This window comes from Wyeomyia smithii, chromosome 1 (assembly GCF_029784165.1).
Source record: "Wyeomyia smithii strain HCP4-BCI-WySm-NY-G18 chromosome 1, ASM2978416v1, whole genome shotgun sequence".
Lineage (NCBI taxonomy): Eukaryota > Metazoa > Arthropoda > Insecta > Diptera > Culicidae > Wyeomyia > Wyeomyia smithii.
The window spans coordinates 14885595-14909005 of NC_073694.1; the positions used below are offsets into that span (position 1 = coordinate 14885595).

A 23411-nucleotide genomic window follows, 5' to 3' on the forward strand; every position below is an offset into this window, starting at 1 on the left:
GACCTACCAAGAACCATAAAACCTCTACTTGGTAACGAACTTTCCAAACAACAGGGAAACCAGATAATGCGGCAAAAATATTTTTTAGAAAACAAAAACAAGTTTAAAGATTACGTACTTCTCCAGTAACGAAAGATGGAACAGGCAAAAGAGACAAAATAAATTCCAACTACTCAATTACTAACGCTGAGCTCCTAGCAATATTGAAAGCTGTTGACATAATTCTAGAGAAAAAATACGTGAGATCGGTTATATACACTGATTCTAGAAGCGCGATTCACACACTCTTGAACAAAGAAATCTCAAATGAAAACTTTATAGCATGGGCAATTATTAAAAAAATTAAAAACGCACAGGATTATACAATAAGAATACAATGGATTCCCAGTCACCAAGGGATTATAGGAAACGAAATAGCTGATAAAGCTGCATTTGAAATCTCAGCAGAAAGCCAAACGGATTTCATCTCGTTAGCCCTTACAGACGCAATAAATCTCGCTAAACAAGAAATTTGGGAAAATTGGATTAGAGAATACCAACAAATATCTATAGAAAAAGGAATATGGCATAAAAAAATCATGAATAAACCTACCCCAAACATCTGGTGCAAAAAATGATACTTACAACCGAAGAAAAAATAGTTTTAAATAGAATCCGGTCTGGACACACACTAACAAAAGAGAGAAGGTTCCGATGGGGATGGGAATTGGATGAGAATTGTGACCACTGTCAAGAAAAAGAGGACATTCAGCACTGTTTATACTCGTGCCACAAATACAACAATATTAGAGTGCACTACCCGACACTAGAATACTGCAAACCACTGGAACACATACTCCTAGAAAATTGTGAAAGTGATCTTAAAGAAATAACCGAGTTTATCAAAGAAGCAAAATTAATCGTTCAAAACAATACCACCCAACATAAACATACCATCATCATATATTCAAAGCACAATCTAATGTCGAATTCGTTTTTACGGCAGGACTATCCCGTCCCGGACTATGCTTTGCAGCTGAAAAAAAAACACTTTCCGAGCAGTTGCAATGGTGTGCGTAATACCAGAGGTAGCTGTGACTTTTGATTTGGTCATTATCGCTATTGTCTTTTATCACGTTTGTGCTACTGTACGAAAAATTTGCCAATTTACTGAAAAATGACAAAATAACAAAATGAAATAATAATAAAATTCAACCTGATGTTTGACACGCGAAGAACGATAATCAAAGCAAACCGGTTTTGACACATTTTTTTTTTGATTTTGACACATACGTGTGAATGTGTTGGTGTCTTCAAAACTGTACTCTGTTTCTTTCGCGGACTGTCCGGGACAGAAAAAGGGTAGTCCGGGATAGTCCGGAAAATGTAAAAAAAGTAGGAGGGTGGTATTCAAGACACGACCGCATGACGGTGGACTACGGTATTCTTATATTCCATTAAAACAAATAATAGAGAGAATTGCAACTCTAGTATTTGCTGCAATTTTATCTAACAGTGCATTTCTGGATGCTGAGACGTTAAAACGTTATAAATAATAATATATACTAAAAGAATGGATATTTTTTATTTAATCGCTGTCATTTCATACATATTCGAATCAATCTTTTGTTTGCTGCACTACCAAGACAATCATTCAATTGAGCGAATTGGTGAAATTTTCCTATCTAAGCAAGAAGCTAACTTTACGAAACTATCTGAAATTGGAGCCCAGAACGATTCAACCGAAAATTTTAAATTTGAAAATTGTTTGACATTTAATCGATAAAACTCATGCTAGGTTAGTTCCAGCCCAGCATATAACTTCATGTATTTGAAAAAAAAAAACGTTTGGTTCAATAACTCAATATAGCAAGAGCTCAATCACACGTTTTCGGTAGTTGTTATCAAGGTTTGGGTGAGTGACAGGAAAATATCTTAACTTCTTCAGTTGTGATTTAGAGCATTTCTAATTGTTTTGTTATTTTTCACGATAGCGACAAGTTTGTTTCTTTCTCTGTGTGCGAGAAACAAAATCAAAACCGCGCACCGAGAAACAAAAACGAAATTTTAATGAATGCTCATTGAGAAAACTTGCAACTCTTTTTACCAATAACTTATGATACTCAAAAGAACCCGTTTTGATCTAAATCAAATTTCTAGTAAATAAGTGTTGATCATTCATAGGTAGTAATTTTTCCTCGATGAATAAAGACTGGCTGAAGAAGTTAAAATCGCTGCTGTAAAATCAAATTCACAACTGTGTTCGTTAAGACGTTTTAATATTTTCAATGACAATAATAATCTTCGATAAACACCCGCTATAGTTATTCACACACATGCTATAACTATCTAAACACGCGTTAAAACTATTCATACACACGCTGTAGCTATAGCTATCCATACACACGCTATTCCTTTCCATACATCCGATACAACTATCTATACACACGCATAAGCTATCCAACCATGTGCTATTACTATCCATACATACGCTATAACTAATCATTACACACGCAGCAGCTATCCACACACAAGCTATAACTATCCGTACACACGCTGAAGATATACACGCAATAGCCATAATATGCTACACATGCTAGTGTCTTACACACGCTATAGCTAGCCATACACACGCAACAGCACCATCCCTATCATCGCAAATGTCATAGCAATACAGATGCACATACGCTATAGTGCACACTGCACACACACCCAACGATTTATGAATTGGATTACCGCTGGTGGGGTCCAACTCAGATCGAAGGAGCACCGAACTGAATGAAGAAATGCAGCTTCCCACTACCTCCGCCGCTGCTGCCTGATACCACCGCTCTGGTTCTGCTGCAGCTCAGTTTGGCCGCTGGAATCAGCCACCGCTGCTGATTATACAAGACCGGCCTGGTGGCCTTTCACTTGTAAACTGATGACTGCTATTATTATTATTGATTTTATTGAGGTTTTAACATAGGAGTCATTCACCTCCTTACACAAATTTACAATTTTAGTTTATCACAAAAAATCTTAATATCTATATCTTTTTATATAAAAAAAATCTTAATATCTATATCTTTTTATAAAAAAAAATCTTTATATCTATATTTTTTTATAAAGGTCAGTGTCTTTAAGGTATTTTATTAAGTTTTTTTCGTTAGGCAGTGACAAAGCTTCTTCCAAAGTATTGGGAATGTTGTTGTTAAATCGTTCGGTATCAAAAGCTCTACAGTCAGTTATGATATGGTGTATGGTAAGGGGGGAGCCACAAGTAATACAATTAGGGGGATTAGTTTTATCTAGTCTATAACTGTGGGTAAGGCGTGTGTGGCCAATACGTAAGCGGGTTAAAATACGGCAAACAGCCGGAATTTTATTGTCGGGCCAACAAAGAGTTGACACTTTGAACCTTCTTAGACTACATGAAGTGTTTTTAAACCATTCGATATCCCAAGAGTCCCTTATTCTGTTTCTAGCCCATCTTGAGACATCAATAGCGAGGAGAGGAAGTAAATCAACCGGTTTTTCTCGACCTGAACCGGCAAGCTTGTCAGCAACTTCATTGCCATTAATTCCAGAGTGTCCGGGAACCCAGCAGAGAGTGACTTTATTACTAATGGACGTTAGTTCAGTTTTAGTCAGCCAAGGATGGGAGGATGAATCAGAATTTAAAGTCTGCAGGCAACTGGCTGAACCGCTGAATATGACAGTTTTTTTATTGGGGTCTAGGGATATTTCGGAGGCTTTCATTAGGGCGAAGGCCTCGGCACTGTAGATGCTAGAGATAGAAGGGAGAGAGGAACTTATATTCAAGTTTAAGGATTCCGAAAATATACCATAACCAACCTTGCCGTCGGCTACAGATCCGTCAGTATATATGTGGTGGTAGTTCTGATATTTGTCGGAAACTAATTGATGGAAGTGCTGTTGAACTATGGAAGGAGTGTAACCTGCTTTTAAAGTGTTGAGAATAAAGAGGTCTATGGAAGGGGAGGGTTGGTTCCAAGGTCGGTTTTTAGTTCTAGGTAATATAGCAATCGGTGGAAGATTAGAGCGGGTTGTAGATTGGAAAAGTTGTAAAGTTCTATTTACCAGGGGAACGTCGCTTTGACCGGTAATGCTCAACCATCGAATGGATTTCCTGACAAGGCAAAAAAGAAGATAGTATTTGAAAGGCAGTTGACCACATTCTGCCATGATAGCAGATGTAGGGCTAGTGATGAAAGCACCTGAAGTAGAACGAATGGCGCGATTGTACAGCGGAAGGAGTCTTCCTAATACTGATTCACCTCCTCTACTGTAGAGTCCAACTCCATAGAAGATTTTAGGAAGCAGCCAAGCATTTACAAGTTTGAGCATAGTGGACCTATGGGCATAGGATCGAGATCCAATTATCTTGATGACCCGCATTTTATTTATGGTATCTTTTCTAACAGCATTAGCATGTTCTTTAAAATTGAGACGTCTATCAAGATATACACCAAGAATTTTGAGAGTTGGTTTACTGGGGATAATTACTTGATTAAGTTTAATATCTCGAAGCTTACTTATACCTTTTCTATTGAAACTAATGTGAAGCAGCTGGGATTTTTCGGGAGAGATGGTAAAACCTATTTCATCAGCCCAATGAGCTACGGTGTTAACCGCAGATTGTAGTCTATTACGGGCTAAGGATTTGAAAGGGTTGAAGGAAAGTAACAAAATATCATCGGCAAAAACAAAGATATGGATGTTGTTAGGGATGATTTCAAAAAGAGACTGCATACAAATGAGGAAAAGAGTAGGGGATAGCACTGAACCTTGGGGTATACCATTTTCTTGTAGTCTGGTTTCGGATTGTGTGTTTCCAATGAGTACCTTAAACTTCCTGTTTTCCAGAAAATTTCGAATGAAGAGACCCATGCGGCCTTTAATGCCCCATTCTTCCAAGGATTTCAACATAGTGTAACGCCATGTACGATCGAAAGCTTTCGACAAGTCGAGCGAGACACAATCACCATGATGGCCCCGTTGAAGGTGACTCTCAATAAGATCTTCCAGCTCAGTGAAATAATCATCGGTTCCTTTGTCTGGGCGAAAAGCAAACTGTCTGCTATCGAGAAGGTCTCTGGAAATGAGTTCTTTCAAGAGACGCCGGTTTACCATCTTCTCAAGTACTTTTCCAATACAGTTAACTAGGGTGATGGGTCTATAACTATCAGCCTCACTTCGATCTTTTCCAGGTTTAGGAATAGGAATCACTAGGCCAATTTTCCAGGGATTTTCCCTTTGTCCCATATGTCGTTGTACAGAGATAAAAGAATTATTTTACCAGAGTGAGGTAGATTCTTAAGGAGAGGGTATCCGATGTCGTCAGGTCCTGACTATGAGCCGTTAACTCTGCGTAGAGCCCATTTAAGTTCCGAAAAACTAAAATCTATATTGAATGGAAGGTCTAAGTTTGTTTCAAAACAAGGAGGTGTGGATTCTGATAAATTTTTCTTGGTTATAAACTTATGTTTGTAATTAGAGGACGAAGAAACAAAAGCAAAATGATCAGCTAAATGTTCGAAAATAGAAGAAGGATCATCGGGGATCTGGTTATTAATTTTGATTTTAATGGGAGCTTTGTTACGGTTGCCACTGAGACGATTTACTCTATCCCATAATTCCTTGGAAGTAGTTTCTGGGTTTATTGCCGATATAAAGTTTTTCCAGCTATCAGACTTAGCCCTAGAAATTGCCTCTCTAGCAGCTCCTCTGGCTATTTTGAACTCTTCTAATTTCAAGGATTTCTGACGGTCTTCTTTGGGAGTCTTTTGAAGAGCTCTTAACTTTTTTCGACGTAGTTTGATGGCCCTTTCAACTTCAGGGTTTCACCAATGCACTGACCTCTTCCCGGGTTTGCCACTGGTTCTGGGTATATGACTTCGAGCTACTTCAAGTATGGTAGAAGTGAAAGATTCAGGAGAGGAGGGGGGGATTATTAGAAAAGCGAATGGTTATTTCACGTTGAAAATTAGACCAATCGGCCAACTCATATTTCCACCTCGGGCGAGCTGCAGAGATAGGACAGGGACGATTGAGAGTGACTATGATAGGTACATGATCGCTACCACAAGAATCATCGTGAACTTTCCATGATAATCGGTTCAATAGGCTCCAAGATACGACAGACAGATCTAATGCAGATGTGTTGCCATTAGAAGGGTTAATGCGTGTAGGGCTACCATCATTTAAAAGAATGAGATTTTGTTCCTGAAAGAAAACTTCGAGCATTTTTCCTCTGTGGTCATCTCTGTGCCCACCCCATGAAGTGGAGTGAGCATTAAAATCACCCAGTAGGATGGTAGTGGTTGAGATTTGGTCTAAAAGTACACGAAGCTCTTTTCTAAGCCGATGAGTATTAATTGAACTAGGAAGATAGATTGAGATTATTGTAACTTTGATGGGAAAGTCAATTTCGATTGCTATTGCTTGGAGTGAAGTGGAGATAGACAATTTGCGGTGAGGGAATTCTGAGTTAACAGCTATTGCAACACCATTTATATTTGGATTGCTTGAGTTTTCGTGGATGTAAAGGGTATAACTTTTGATGTAGTTAGAAGGAAGTTTAGACTTAGGAGATAAGGTTTCTTGTAAGGCAATAATGAGAGGGTTATATTGAGAAATTAATAATTGTAGTTCAGCGAGTCTTCCTTTTAAACCAAATAAGTTCCATTGTATTGCAAGATTTGTTAAAGTGGCAGGTGGGTTGGTTGTGTATCGATTAGTGGTTTGATTTGAAGGGCAAGCCATAATTGGGTAGTTTAAAAGATGAGTCAGTGGAGAAGAGATAATCGGGATTGGAAGAACTGTCAACTTCAACGGTCATTTGTTCCGATGATTTTTTAACTAAAGGGGGAATGATTTCAGTGGTAGGGTGTCTTTTGTGGGCAGTTTTAGAGTTTGATACCGGAAGTAAATTCACTTTGGAAGAAGTGTCACTTACCTTTACTGTCTTAGCTGTTTGCAGACTAGAGTCAGTGTCCATCTCGTCTTCGATGTCCTGGTCGGTTCCCTCAATCACAATCTTCTTCTTCTGTTGTTTCTTCTGCTTCTTGTCTTTTTTAGTCTGCTCGAGTTCCTTAATTCTACTGGTTAGGTTGGCCACGGTATCCATCAGCTTCTGGATCATGTCGTCCTTCTGTTTGATCAGGTCTGCTACTGCATTGTTATCGTTGATTTTCAGTCGCTGTTGAACTTTGCTCACTTCGGCGTAAGATCCTGCCCCTGCGTTGAATTGCTTGACGGCTTCTTTGTAGTCGATTCCTTTCGTCACTCTGATTCTGGTGATTTCTTTTTCGGCTAGGTAGACTGGGCTTTTCCTGCTGGAAGGTCCATGTTCTCCTTTGCAATTAAGGCAGTAGGGCTTATTCTTGCATTCCTCATCAAAGTCATGCACTTTCGAACAGTTTCGGCATCGAGCGGCAGCTTTGCAACGATTTTTAGTATGTCCATATTTGTAGCACGTGAAACAAATCGTCGGCTCAGGAATAAACACTCGAGTTTTAATTCTCAGTGGACCAACCTTGATGACTTCCGGGATGGTGGTGCCCTCGATAGTTAGGACCACCGTAGGGAGGTTTTGTTTCTTTCCATCTACGAGCCCAGTGAATCGTTTGGCAGCAATAACTCCTTGGCTTTTAAACTCTTCCACTAATTCAGTTTCGCTCATCTTTACGATTTCACGACAGGTAATAACACAGCGTCTCTTATTGAGTGTTGGGTGTAAAATCACAGAGACGGCCACGCTCGGTTGTCCCACATCTTGTTTCAGTTCTTTTAATGCAAGAAGTTTTCGCACTTGTTCCGGGTTTCGCACTCGCAATACAAATCTTTTTCCATCATTCTCCGTAGTTGCTCCTTCAATCTCACCAACGCAGGCTTCCAGACATTTTCCGACCAAGAAGGGGTTTAGTTCCGCTCTGTCGTCAGCTTCCAGTTGCAGAATGTTAAGTTGACCAAATTTATTATTATACATCCATTGAGGCACAGTTCCAATCTCAGGATATTGGCTACCTGGATCCCAGCACGCCGCCGCCGCCATCAGTTGTGTTCTCTTTTTGCACTTCCTATTCGCTGTATGTAGTCTGTTACTTTTCTATTCGAGAAATATACAGCGATGGTTGACAAAATCACAAAATATTGCAGGAAAATGCTACACTAGCAAAATAACTTTGACGAACAATCCGAAAAACAAGCCTGTATCGCTTGAATGCCAAGCATCGACTGACTAATCAATGACTGCTATGAGACGACACAGGCTATTATATAGCCCAAAGCAAAAATCCATCCGCGAGCAAACAAGAAGCGAGCTTGTGATTGGTTGAATGTGCACGACTTTTAACACAACTTTTAACTAGTTCAGTATCGAAAACATATTTAAATTATTATATGACAATCTTGCGCAATATTTCCCCTATCAATCAAGCCATTGGTGTTTAGAATCTGTTCAGTGGTAATGATAAAAGAAGCATTTTAAAACGGTGTTGAAACACCTGTTGCAGCTACCGAAAGCGAGCTCGTTATTGGTTGAAAGCTGTGAGACTGTTTACAAAGTCAGATCGGTTGTATCCGTTAGTGTCGACTGTGCTTGTGAAGAGAGGTGGTGATTGGTTGCTCGGTATGATTTAGACAATCGATGTGATTTATCAATTTTTCAATAGTGTATCTCGAACAATAGGTTATTTTTGTTACATAAATTCAACCGTAAAAGAATTTCTGATCGGTTGATGCCAAAACCTCGAAATTCTGAAAAGAAATGACTGATATATAAGCGCTCAAAACCTGACCACTTTTCCCTGGTTTTCCCCGGTTGAATTACTAGATTTTCAAATTCAGGTGCCTAACTTCGATATAGACGTTAGTCCAACGTCAAAAAAAAACAGAGATAGGACAAAGTGTACTCCGCGGGGTAGCTACCAGAGGGGATTCACTGCTGTCAAATTTCATATATGTGTGCGTTATCGCAGACAAGCTCTGGTCCATGACGTTTGTTGGTCCGTGACGTTTGTAACTATGAACGATAATGAGGAAAAAATCACTACACAACACATTCATAAAAGTTTTCCGCGGTTTCTCGAGTTTTGATAAAAAAAACGTTCCAATTCTATAATATTCCACATCGATCAATTTCATAACCAAAAAGAACAAAAACCAAAACAAACCATGTTGTCGAATATGTTGGTTACATGATGTTTGACAGATAGATCCCCCCTGGCCTCAGCCTTCTGCCTCATAAATAGCGAACATGCTACGGGCAACAATAAAAAAAAAGAGTTAACGGTTAACCGGTCATTGGAGTAAATCAAGTGAATCCATTCCGTCGTGTGTCAACAGAGATGTATGATAAATTTCAAGAACTTGAAGCGATGGAAACAGCAGCAGTTTCGATGCTCACTGTGCACCAAGGACGTGAATACCATTAGAATATCCAGAAGAAGTATCACCGAGCGAAAGGGAATCCAGGTCAATGATAACCTGCTCGCCCTAACCGCGACCGTTGGTTGAAAGCAAAGCTCAAATCCTTGACGATCAACCATGTATTGATGCTGATAAAAAGTCCTTACATCGGCTTCGACGACACGATCCTCTCGGTCACCAAGCTTTCCACAGCTCAGATAATGCTAGCCAATACCACTCATCGAGGATTACGTATAGATCAGATGGACATCGGAACGGCTTTTCTCCATAGAGTGCTGAAGGAGGATTTCTACATGGATGTTCATCGAGGAGTCAAAGCGGAAAAAAGAAGCGTATGCAAGCTGCAAAAGTCGCTGTATAGATTAAAATAAAAACCAAGATTTCAGAACGACAAGTTCATTACTGTCTCTATGTATCCACCAAGGACGGCGATTAAGTTTACCCTTCCAAGAGCCAGATGGAGAAAGGACTTCAGCTGAACCACGAGGAAGCAGTATTGCAGCATTATGTATCGCCGTCTACAGAAACTTAAGTTGGGAGGCTAATGTTCACCTTGGAGTCTCTCGCTCGCAGTATGTTTTAAGTTTTTGGTGCATTTATCCGCAGCCCGATTTGTCCGGCTTCGGTTTTCTGTCGGGCGCAGGTTTCTCCGCCATCGCAAAGCTACGTGCTATGATTTCAAAGACATCCACAAACTCAGGAGCTGTGCCATGGTAGTCTTCATCACTCGCGCCAGTTTATTCGGGAAGCCGTTGTCATGCATGATCTGCCATAGCTGCTCTCGATCGACCCTATTATAGACCGCCGTGAAGTCAGTTATTATGTGTGAGCTCGTCTTTGCGGGCGAGGCTGTTGTTCTTCAGACATCTGCTGCTGTTGCTATGGTTTTCGGAACCTTCGGTGATGAATTGTAACTACACTGGATTCTCGTTTTACGCGATTGTTGCGTGGGCGCAAAAAAATCGCGTAATTTGGAGCAAATCGTGTAAAAAAAGATCGCGTCGTTACAAAATCTTTCGCTATGTGGTGTGTCTGTAATAATTTGCATGTATGGGTATGTGGGTGTGTCTGTTACATCTTGATTCATAAACAATATTCCCCATGTTACGTATCGCGTAATTTAAAAAAAAATCGTGTAAAATAAAATCACGTAAAAAAGTCCTTTTTGCTTTCGGAATGTTAATGGTGGGATTAATTAACTTATTATTATTAATTTATATACAGTAATATATTTTCCAAGCTTCATAACTTTTTTTCAATACTTTAAGACAAAGTTAAATTTCATTCGTTTCTTATAAAACACCGACACCAAACGACTTTTCATATTTTTTGGCACCAACCAAATCGTGTATGAAAGGCACGAGTGCATAGTCGTCAACAAAAGACAACCAACCGCCTACTAATAGGTATATTTAATATTCACAAATGTCAAAAAAGTATACTTTTAATGGGTCATTACATCTTGGTGCTACATTTCGCTATCTGAACTTGACCTTCTGCTTATTATTCACAGACTTCGTGGTCATGTATGTACAGTACAGGGCAATTGCGGGGCCTGGCGCTACGACCTTACTGACACTAACGGTATATCCCGAGCCGGGACTCGAACATACGATGACTGGCTTGTTTGACCAGCAACGTGCTGTGTGAACAGCTAGGAGATGCTCTGCTGAGCCCTCAATAGAAATAGCAAACTATGTTTAAATATCTCCAGACCAGTGTTACGAAATTTTGACACTGCAAAATGAAAGTAAATATCACTGTCACTATCATCACGTATAATGTGATGTTCGCAGTTTTCAGTTTCAACTGAAAATCTATCACTGACAGTGAAAATTTTCAACACTGCTCCAGACTGCGAACCACAAAAAAAACCACTGAACAGAAGCCTGTGATACTCCGGAAGGGGACTAGGCGTCTATTTTTTTACGTTCGTGCATTCGTAAAACATGCATTTGCAAATGGTACGGACGTTGGAACGTTCTTCCACACTGCCCACAGTCAAATGACTTGGCCCCATTGATGTGGGTCTTCATGTGCCGGTCAAAGTTGTGCGAAGTTATTCCTTTACCGCAGATCTTACAAAGGGTTGGCCGCTCGTGAAAGCGCAGGTGCTTTCGGAACTTCTCTTCAATGACATAAACTTTGTCGCAAATGTCGCAGATGAACGTCTTTGATTCGGAGTGAATCCTTCGATGTCTCTTCAACATAAGGCTGTTTGCACACACCTTTAGACAGGTTTCACATTGAAATGGTAGAAATTCATTGTGAGTACTCGAAACATGTATATTGAGATCATACTTCGTGTTGAATTCCATGTCACAAGTTTTACATTTGGATTGTTTCTCAGTGTGGTAGATATCTGTATGCAGTTCCACATCCACACGGTTGAAAAATCCCTTAGAGCACACCGCGCATGCGTGCGGCCTTTCGCCAGTATGCACGCCATAATGTTTCTTCATCATGGATAATGCATGAAAACCCTTCCCGCAAATGTCACACTTGAATCGTTTTCCTCCCCCAGTATGGACGTGCATGTGTGTCTGCAGATTGTATGGAGACGCAAATCGTTTGGAGCATATACTGCATTCGTGAGCTTTCACTCCGGCATGGACAACGGAAACATGACGTTCCAGCTTCATACCTCCAACGAAACCTTTCCCACAAATATCGCAAAGGTGCAGCTTTTTAGGGATTTTAGCAGCTGTATGTTTGTGCTTTAAAAAACATGCCTCTCTAACGAAGCTTTTGTTGCAGGTTTCGCATCTAAATGTCTTTTTTGTCTTTTTTTCATGCACTTTCTCGTGGATCTTCAACTTGCTTTCGTATTGAAAGACTTTAGAGCAAAAATTACATTTATACTTCCGTTTTTTTGTGCATCTGGCTTTATGAATGTGAAATCTTTTCACCGATCCGAAAGATTTGCCACAGGATTTACAAGAAAATTCAGCATGTTGAAGGTTTTTGTGCTGGCTGAGAGTTTGTTCACATGCAAACGTCTCTTCACATTCGTCACACTCGAAACCTTCGTCTCTGGCGACGTCTCCATCGTCATCAACCTCTTCAGTGATTGGTACAACAGCAGCTGCTTCGACGACGTTATCACCTTCGATTTTTATCTCGTACTTTTGAATTGTATCTATTGGCAACTCACAGTATTCTTGATTTAAATGGTTTTCCTCCGTCTTGATATGCAAAGCGATTGATTCCTTGTTTTCACTGTTATCCATGTTAGCTTTTGCTGGCCTATTTTTTCCTAATTATTGGCCTAATTTTTCAACTGCAGCTCCGGTCTAACAATGATAGACAACTTGATAGATTCGGGGTGTTTCAAAGAAATATTACTTACTTACCTTAACTTTTGGGAAGCAATAAGCTGTTATTCTAGTAATTCTAATAAATGTCACTACTGGTAGGTAAAAAAAAAACAAAAATATTTGCCTATGGCGGCAGTTTGACGTTTGTGGTTTGCACGCAAAAAAAGTATCACAAACTAAGTAGGGAAGTATGATACTGGTATAACCGGGATAACGCAGCGGCTCAAGTTTTGCGGTGTGTGTCCTGGGAAAACACACTCGTGATCAGTTCGACGGACGACGCAAGGAAAAGAGTTAACCGGCCATTGGGGTCTAGTGGAGTGAATCCGTTCCGTCGTGTGTCATCTCTCATCAGAGATGTTTGATTAATTTCAAAAACTTGAGGCTTTGGCAATAGCGAAGTGTGAAACGAAGCTTTAGAAGCTCACTGTACACCAAGGACGTGAATACCGTTAGAATATCCAGAAGAGGAATCACCGAGCGAAAGGAATCCAGGCCAGAGGTAATCTGCTCACCCCAGCACTATAGAAGGATCTCTACCATAAAGTTTTTTAAGGTGTCAAAGCGGAAGAAGGAAGCGCGTGCAAGCTACGTGCTATGTTTTTCAAAGTCATCCACGAAATCCAGAAGCTGAATCGACCTTGTGAAAAACACGCACGTTGCACATCACTCGTGCAACTGCGCCCGTTTATTCGGGAAGCCGTTGTCGTGCATGATCTGCCTGTTCAGCTGTTCTCGATCGACTGTATCGTAGGCCGCCGTGGTGTCAATGAAAATGTTATATGTGAGCCCGTCTTTCCAGGCGAGTCTGTTGCTCTTCAGCATCAGCTGTTGCTCTAATGAATTTACTTTTTTTTTTTTGGTTTATGGTTTCTGGAGCCTTCCGTAATGAGTTTTGACCGTTTCCACCTGTTGATTCAGGATTGATTTCTTTTTTGCTTTCGGAATGTTAATGGTGGTATTAATTAACCTAAGCTTATTATTTTAAATACAGTTATATATTTTCAAAGCTTCTGATTGCTAGTTTCATAACTTTTTTAAATTAAATTATTTCATTCAACACCAAAACCAGCCGACTCTTCATATTTTTTGGAACCACCCAAATCGTGTATTTTGATATGGAAGGCACGAAGGCATAGACATCAAGAATAGACAGCCATGGTGCTACATTTCGCTATCTGAACTTGATCTTCTGCTTATTATACACAGACTTCGTGGTCAACGGTTGATGTACAGGACGATTGCGGGGCTTGGCGCTTGTTTGACCAGCAACGTGCTGCGAGACCAGCTGGGAGATGCTCTGAGCATTGAATAGAAATCTCAAACTATTTCCCAACCGAATTTAAAGAGTATCAATGAATTCCTCCAGACTGGGAAGCCCAAAGAAAAAACTAAACCGAAGCCTGTGATGCCTGTGAAGAGAACATGGCGTCTAATTTTTTGCGCTCGTGCATTCGTAAGACATGTGTCTGCAAATGCGACGGACGTTGAAACGTTCTTTCACACTGCCCACAATCGAATGACTTGGTCCCATTGATGTGGGTCTTCATGTGCCGTGCAAGATACTCCGCGATAATTTCTCTACCGCAGATCTTACAACGGGTTGGTCGCTCGTGAAAGCGCATGTGCTTACGAAAACGGAACTCAACGACGAAAACTTTGTCGCAAATGTCGCAGGTAAACGTCTTTGATACGGAGTGAATCCTTCGATGTTTCTTCAACATGAGGCTGTTTGCACACACCATTAGACAGGTTTCACATTGATATGGTAGAAATTCATTGTGAGTGCTCGATACATGCATCTTAAGATCATGCTTCGTGTCGAATTCCATGTCACAAGTTTTACATTTGGATAGTTTCTCCGTGTGGTAGTTATCTGTATGCAGTTCCAGGTCCATACGGTTGAAAAATCCCTTAGAGCACACCGCGCATGTGTACGGCCTCTCGCCAGTATGCACACCATGATGCTTTTTCATCCTGGATAATGCATGAAAACCCTTTCCGCAAATATCACACTTAAATCGTTTTTCTCCCCCAGTATGGACGTGCATGTGTGTCTGAATACTGTATGGAGACGAAAATCGTTTGGAGCATATACTGCATTCGTGAGCTTTCACTCCGGCATGGACAACGGAAATATGATGTTTTAGCTTCATCTGTCCAACGAAACCTTTTCCACAAATATCGCAAAGGTGCAGCTTTTTAGGGACTTTAGCGGCTGTATGTTTGTGCTGTAAAAAACTTTCCGCTTTCGTCCCTTTTTCATGCACTTTTTCGTGGACCTTCAACTTGCTTTCATATTGAAAAACTCTGCATCTGGCTTTATGAATGTTAAGGTTTTTCACCGATCCGAAAGATCTGGCACAGGATTGACAAGAAAATTGAGAATGTCCGGTGCTTTTGTGCTGGCTGAGAGTTTGTTCACATGCAAATGTCTCTTCACATTTGTCACACTCGAAGCCTTCGTCTTCGTGCACGTCTTCATCCTCTTCAACCACTTCAATTGGTACTGCAGCAGCAACTTCGACAACGTTATCGCCTTCGATTTTAATCTCGTACTTTTGAATTGTATTTATTGGCAACTCACAGTATTCTTCATTTGATTGGTCTTCCTCAGTCTTAATATGCAAAGCGGTGGATTCCTTGTTGTCACTGCTATCCATGTTAGATTTTACTGGCCTCTTTTTTTCAAATGCACCTCCGGTCTAAAAATTAAACACACTTTGTTCATAAGAAATATGAGTTAAATTTAATTTTTCTTTTTCAACTTACCTTAACATTCGAGGAAAAAAACTGTTTTTCTAAATAATCCTAAAAATGACACTATTGATAAATAGGTAAAAGAAAACACCAACATTTACCTCTGCCCACAGTTTGACATTTGTAGTTTTTACACGCTAAGAAAAAATGTCACAAAATGTACGATAATTAGGATATCGTTACCAGAGATGCAAGATGTTTTTGAAAAAATATCTGCAACTGCTCGAAAAACAGGAAAAATCTGCAATAAATCTGAATAAAATATATTCGTGATTCGATAAAATTTCGCTTGCTTATGCGAAAGTTGGCAATCCTCTGCACACATTTTATGAAAGTCTGGAGACTCGGACAAAAATCTGCAAGTATCGCCTAAAAGAGTGTAATTTTCTTACTGCCACTCTTTGCATGTCGGTCCCATAACAAAACTCAAATGGAAAATACGTCAATTGAATTATTTAAGCAATTTTCGGTTATTTCGTGTCCGCATAGCTTTTTCTAGTAAGAAAATGTTATCAATTGGTTAAATTGAGTATGTTCAAGTCAATTGACTTAAAAAATGACATAAGTCATATTTTTATATTAACATAACAGCAATGTGACTGACATGCGAATAATCTTCGATCTGATCAGCTAAATTTTCGCATAACCGTCTCCTAACGAAAAGTGTTGTTTCAGGGTATCCGACAACTTCGGCTGCAGTTCTCTGCCTGCCGAAGGTTTTCCACAGCATTCTAATGCACAACCCGTCGAAGTAAACTGCTACCGAAGTAGTTCGATACCCTACTTTTCCCATTTTTCGTCATAATTGGCTCCTAAAGTTTGACACCCCTACACATGGGTGGAGGACTTGACGGTGATTCGTCAAGCGTATTTCCAAACACAAAGCTTAACTAAAAATTACAATATAAATAACATTATAATAATAACATAATAGTAACAATTTATTGAGATCAACACAATAATTGCAATTCGCTTTTTTTTTCTTTTTTTTTATTACGCTTGACTTATCACACCGCCGGTTTTAGTTTCGCATGACCTAACAAAACTAAATACTGGCGGGGTCTGTAGGGCTTAATCGAGGTTTATACTAACCCTAAAACCACTAACAAAACCTCGTGACTAACGACCACTCATTGCACTCATATAATGTAGCATTACTAACCCTTCTCACTTCTCTGACAACTACTACTACTATTACTCTCATTATTATTATTTTTCTATATATACATGTGTGTATGCATATGTTTTATTATAATTATTATTTCGCGAATTTATTTGTTCCCAGTGTCAATCCCAGTTGCGATCTAATGGCAATTTCTTTATTCCACCCAGCTCACCCACTTTCGCTTGATTTTGACGCAGTATCGACCCGGCGTGTTGCCGTCGCACGTGCTTAGTTCATAAACAATTGTCTGGCATCTCTTTCTTACTTGCGTTCTAAATCGTGATGCCATTTCTTTATTCTTGGGTAGACTTGCACTGACCCTGTGGAATAAAAAATTTGCTTTAACTGCTGTCAGAACGATTCTATTTCGATTTGATTCGACCCATTATTATGCAGTTGGCACCCTGAAATGGATAGTTGCGCAGCGAATGTTGAGCCAGTTTTGGCGCACCAATACATGAGCTCTGAATGTAGACAACTGCCTAGCATCTCTTTAGATCACGTCGTGAGTCGCAGTATCGTTTCATTATTCCAGGTGTTGGCACTGACCCAGTGGAGTGGATAAATTCGCTATCAGTTATACGTTTTTGGTAGAATGAATTTCATTGGGTGGTGGTATATGTTGACGGTCTGAATGTGGATATATGTGACAGTACTTTTCGGCTTTGCCATTAACTAATCCCCTCCCTTTTTTTTCTTTTTTTTTTTTGCGGTTGCGAGACAAAATGTTTAATAGATCACCAGAACAACCAAAAGAACCATGGCAAGCATAGCAGTAACGCGAACGGACTTGCATGGGATATGTCGAAAGGTGCGACCGGGGATGAGAACACGGCATAAATGAGAGCAACAGACGCAACGACCACAAGTAAGACTGCCGGCATTGATATCGATGCAATGAGGCCTTGGAACAACAAAGGTATAGTCAATTCTGTGGTGAGTAAGGTGATATGCTCCGGTAACAACAGGTACGTTCCCCATTCACAACACATAACTGCCGTTGAAACCTTCAGTCCAGAGAAAATTCGCTCACATGTGCTCTATCGGTCGCCAGTGACTGTTGCGTCATGAATTGCTCCTGGAGGTTTTGACATCATAACCTGGGCCTAGTGTAGAAGTAATTCGCTTACGGCGAGCAGCTAGACAACCCACCCTAAGAAGAAAAAGAATTGGCTCCTAAAGTTTGACACAAATTTAAGATTTTTATGCATCAACTGAAAGAGAGTGATTTATGAAAAAAACGTGATTTAAAAAAAATGGTTATCGGTGTCCTTCAATTTTTGAATGAAGATCAAAAAACTGCTCGAAAGGTCTTAAATGACAGTTCGCCCATATACCATATAAGGGCGTACCACATACATAAGACATACGTAACACTCAGGAAGAAATCTTCCAAAAAAGTTGCTACAAAATGAACTGCTCGAAAGTACCAACCTTTGTAGAAAAAACTCTGTTTGTGTAGTTCATGGAGGTTGTGTACCTCCGCAGCCCTGCATTTGTCTCGTTTCCACTCGAAAAATGCAGCATTGATTTTCGTGCTGTCAAACTGCTCGATAAATAGTGAATAAAATGAATTTTGTTTTTCTCGGCTTTATCGAGCCTCGAAGAAAATCCCCTAAGGAACTGTCAAAAAGTTATTTACAAAATTAGTGCAATGCAAGATAAATAAGAAGATAAATGCAGGGCTGCACAGGTACACTGCCTTCAAAAACAACTCAAACAGTGATTTTATTCAGAGTGTGGTACCATTCGTAGTTCATTTTGTTCCATTTTTTTTTGGAAGATTTCCTGAGTGCTACGTATGTCTTATGTATGTGTCTAAACTTTAATTACAATTTGGTTGTATGGTCACTCATGGATTTCTGATTGTTACATCAGCTTAAAGATTGTAATTTTCTGAGCAAAACGTGATTTTTTAAAATTTTATATCATTGTCCTTAGATTTTAAATGAAAACTAATAATCGCTCCAAATCGCACAATGACAGTTGGTATATGGGCAAACTGTCATTATAGCGATTTCGAGCAGATTTCAAGCAGTTTTGATTCGTGATTTAAAAATTGAATGACAACGATAATTTTTTTTTTTGAAATTTACGTTTTGTTTAGAAAATGCAGCTCCGCGGGGAAATGATTCATAAGAAAAGAGTGTAACAAGAGGGTATGGTAGTATAGGTTTGTTTAAAAATTACGTACACATTTTAAAGAGAAGGGAGAAATTTCAAACATGTGAGATAAAACGAGTAAGTAATATGCAAATAGCGCGACATGCAAGTAAATTATTAAATTTATTGTTTAAAATGAGTATGACTAGAATTTAATTCACAATAATAAGCATTTCCATTGCATAGTATGGTGGAAAAAAGGACACTTTAGGACATCAGTTAACCAACCCCCCCCCCCTTCCCCTCCCTGAGCTTGGGATGATTTTAAATAGATTCCCAAAAAAAAAGTCAAAATCATCAAAAATCTTCATGGGACGGATATGCGAAAAGCGGCAGCTTTGTCAAACGTGATTTTTTTGAATTCTCATTGTCCTTCGATTTTTAAATAAAGAATAAAAATCGCTCTAAATCGCTGCAATGACAGTTGGTACATGGGCGAACTGTCATTGTAGCGTTTTGGAACAGATTCCGAGCAATTTTAATCAGTGATTTAAAAATTAAAGGTCAACGATGGAAAAATTTTGAAAATAACAATTTTCTTAAGAAATGCAGCTCTTTCAGATTATATAAAAAACTGAAATAGCTAAACAACCCAATTTGAAGACTGTTTGCACCGAGGTTTGCACCTACGCGAACTTTCATATGTAATTTAGTTGTCCAGCTATTCACGGATTTCTGATTTTTATATATCAGGTAAAAGAGTGTAATTTTTTTAGCAGAACGTAATTTTTTTTTTTAATTTTATATCATTGTCCTTCGATTTTTAAATGAGAAATAAAATGACGATGACAGTTGGTATATGGGCGAACTGTCATTGCAGCGACTCCGAGCAGATTTCGAGCAGATTCAATTGGGTTGTTTAGCTATTCAGGGATTTCCGATTTTTATGTATCATCTGGAAAAGTATAATTTTCTGAGCAAAACATGATATTTTTAAAACTTTATATCATTATCCTTCGATTTTTAAATGAATAATTAAAATTCGCCCCAAATCGCTACAATGACAGTTGGTATATAGATCATTTTACGAGACGTTTCTAAACTCAATTCATGAATGAAATTTTGACAGAAAGCTCGGAACCGCTCACATAACGCACGTAAAAACAACATCAGTATCAGCAGGATCCGTGACACCTGTCAGCTCGTAAAATGGTCTATAGAGATAAGTGACTTTTCACCTACGCACACTAGTAAACGTGTACACCCGTGTAAAGTTGCTTTTGTTTCCTCCAAACTGTAAATCATCGCATCTTCTTGCTTCGACTTTTATCACTTTTTACCATTTTTGGTCGATTATGTTCAGCAGCTTCTTCTGATTTCTGATCACGAATGAAAACGTTTATCCAAAAACAAGTTTGAAACACATAATGAGTGTTCAACTGAATATTTGTCCTGCTGCTAAAATCATAGCATTGCAAACAAAACAGCTATTTGTAAATATTTTCCTCAACTAATGGCACTAACACATTCGTACGTGAAAAGGTGGGCGAACTGTCATTGTATCGATTTCGAGCAGCAGCAGTTTTAAATCTTGATTTAAATAGCGATGTACAACGATAGAAATTTTTTTTAAATCATGTTTTACTCAGAAAATGCAGATCTTTCAGATGATATAAAAAAAGATATAGCTAAACAACCCTATTGAAGGACAACGATAGAAATTTTTTGTAAATCACGTTTTGCTCAGAAAATGGAACTCTTTCAGATGACATAAAGAACTGATATAGCTAAACAACCTAATTGTGGAAATATGCGTAACTACGTTGAATGTACAAATGACTGACTACGAATTTTCAAAGGCATGAGACTCGACTCGGAAATATCACCACACAAACATAAAATAGCGTTTTCACATGTGATGCATTATTTATCACGACTATCACCCAGTATCGAGTCTTGATACGGCAAATCGAACACTTCTTGAAGTGAACACTGATATTGATTTTCGAGTATAAACACCATTCGAAGAAAGCGTGTGAATTATTCTCCGTGTATCAGTTTTTGCGGTTGCGGCATCTGTCAAGTGTCAACAACTGCTGCTGCTGCTTTTGTATCGCTCGTTAAAATCACCTTCCGAAACTGTTTCCAACATGATGGATTTCGGATGCTTTTTTCTATACCAACGAGTTATAAAAATTACTACGGAAACTTCTAATTCTAGTGTTTTTTTTTAGAGTAAAACCTCAGAGGAAGAGTCCATTGAATATAATTTCCAGTTTGTCTAAAAATTTAGATGTGGGGAGGGTTTTTACGGGGAAAATTAATTTCGGCGAAGTTCAAGAGATACAAAAACGTTGATATTTATGCTATTGGAAAATTCAGATACAAGATTACATTCCCCTCGCCAAGTGAGGCGAAAAAATTGCTAGAAACAAATATGAATGATGCAAATCTCAAGCAGTACGTTCCCATTTTCTTTAGGGAATCGGTTGGATTGGTCAAAGGTATTCCTCAAACGTACTCAGAACAGGAACTAAAAGACAATTTCGTAGCGGACAAAGAAATCACAAAAGTAGAGAGAATGCAAAGACAAGGAACGGACAGAAAATTATTTGACACACAAAATATTAAGGTAACATTTAAAGGCAAGGAATTACCTAACAAAATCTCGCTTTACGGTTGCAGTTTCAAAATAGAGCTATACCTGTTCCCGGTTAAGCAGTGCCAAAACTGTTGGGGCTTCGGACATAAAACCCAAGACTGCAAAAGAGAAAAAAAATGCAAGTTCTGCGGGGAAAAACACAACGGTGATCAATGCACGAAAGAGGAATGCATAAACTGCAAAGGGAGGCACACGGCAGATGACAAAGCATGCCCAGCAAGAAACAAGCAGAAAACGATCTCGGAGATCATGCAACGAGAAAAAGTCACATTTTCAGAAGCGAAACATAAGATGCACTCAAATTCTTTTGAGCTCCTTTCGAACTACAATGCGGAATTCCCAGTAATCGAACAAAATGGTAGAAGAAGAAACAACGGAACGCAATACAGGACAATATGGCAGAAACATACAAACAATACGAACCCACAACCTCAACCTTGCCGGAGAAAGGATTATCTACAGTTCGACGAGGACGTACCACATTACTTTACTCAAAATCCACACAAGTCAAGCGAATTAGACAGAACTATGAAAGTCCTGGAGAATTTCTGGAAGAACATTAGCATAGTGAAAAAAATTATTAAACTACAAACAGCTGTAAATGTACAACTACTCAATGGGAATTTGAATGAAATTAGCTACGAAGAAATGTTGGTCAAGATAAGCAGCACACTGAATGACATAGTGGAAGAGTTTACAACCGACCTAGGGGTACTTGATAAATATCCTACACAAGAGTATGAAGAAGAGATACAGAACCCGAATAATGAATAAAAACAATCTAAAGATACTACAAAATAATGTTCAGTCACTTAGACCATTAGAGACGAGAGGAGAACTCTATACATTCCTAAGAAAAGAAAACATCGCAATTGCAAGTATCCAAGAAATATGGATCAAAATAAATGAAGAATACAAAATTAAAGGATATAAATTTGTAAAGCATTGCAGAAAGGAGGGTTTTGGGGGAGTCGGAATACTAGTTCGAGAGGAAATAGATTTTTCAGAGTTACAGCTACCGCAGTGGAACCCGATAGAAGCAATAGCGATTAAGACTAGAAACCTTGCAAACAATATTGTCGTAATATCCATCTACGTCCCGCCAGATAGCAACCTCTGCTCCCAAGTGCTGGGAAAAATTACTGATATATTCCAATTCTTAGAATCAATGACGGATGAAGTGATTGTGACAGGAGACTTCAACGCAAGACACCCACTCTGGGAAAATGGTGCAAAGCCTTGTGTAAAGGGTAAAACAATGTTCGCAGAGATAGAGAAATCTAAACTGGTTTTACTAAATGACGGTCGAACAACAACAATTCCACGTATAAACTGTGCCCCTACGGCGATCGATTTATCGCTAGCATCCAGAAGTTTGGCAGCGAATGCAACTTGGAACGTGATAGATCAAGAATTCGGCAGCAACCATCTCGCAATCATCATGGAAATTCAAACGGAAATCCCAGTAGTCTGTGGGCGAATTAAGAAAATCAACGTAGAAAAAGCCATCCAAGGGATCAACGGTATCCAACCACAATACATGTATAACCCCGAGGAGATGCAGTCTATCTTCGAAGAAAAAATAGAAGAAGCCAGCTATATCGTAGAGAATAAAAGAGCGGATTATTTGAAGAGATGGTGGAGCAGTGAAATACAAGAAGCATATGAAGAGAAAAAAAGAAAGCTGAAACAATACAACAAAAATCCGTCCCTAGTGTCCCAAATCGAATTCCAGCGATCACGAGCGATATTCAAAAGAATAGTAAGAAAAAGCAAAAGGAAACACGACAAGGAATTGAAAGAACAAATCGACGAATCAACACCTGTTCAACAAATTTGGAACATAATCAAGGGACTGAATTCGGCTCTCACCGGAGTAAAACGTGGAGCGGAACACTCTCCCCCACAACAAATAGCGGAAGGCTACGTTAAGAAGAACCTCACAGCGAAGTCCAATGAATTAGTGCTGAATATACAGGAACAGTCTAGA

At 39.2% G+C, this 23411-nt stretch overlaps 2 protein-coding genes across 2 annotated transcripts; both read right to left on the bottom strand.

Moving 5' to 3' along the window:
• Positions 1–10623: 10623 nt before the first annotated feature.
• LOC129717499 (zinc finger protein 227-like) lies at positions 10624–13716 on the bottom strand. Its single transcript, XM_055667441.1, has 2 exons — positions 12768–13716; positions 10624–12707 (listed from the first exon to the last, which is right to left on the bottom strand). The coding sequence occupies exon 2, from the start codon at positions 12642–12644 to the stop codon at positions 11325–11327; it is 1320 nt and encodes a 439-aa protein (XP_055523416.1). The 5' UTR covers positions 12645–12707; positions 12768–13716; the 3' UTR covers positions 10624–11324.
• Positions 13717–14122: 406 nt separating this feature from the next.
• On the bottom strand, positions 14123–15394 carry LOC129716589 (zinc finger protein 431-like). Its single transcript, XM_055666423.1, has one exon. The coding sequence runs from the start codon at positions 15392–15394 to the stop codon at positions 14123–14125; it is 1272 nt and encodes a 423-aa protein (XP_055522398.1).
• Positions 15395–23411: the final 8017 nt, after the last annotated feature.

Excerpts from the sequence above, each read along its gene's own strand:
- LOC129717499 (XM_055667441.1), bottom strand. The coding sequence starts at position 12,644 with ATGGATAACAGTGAAAACAAGGAATCAATCGCTTTGCATATCAAGACG.
- LOC129716589 (XM_055666423.1), bottom strand. The coding sequence starts at position 15,394 with ATGGATAGCAGTGACAACAAGGAATCCACCGCTTTGCATATTAAGACT.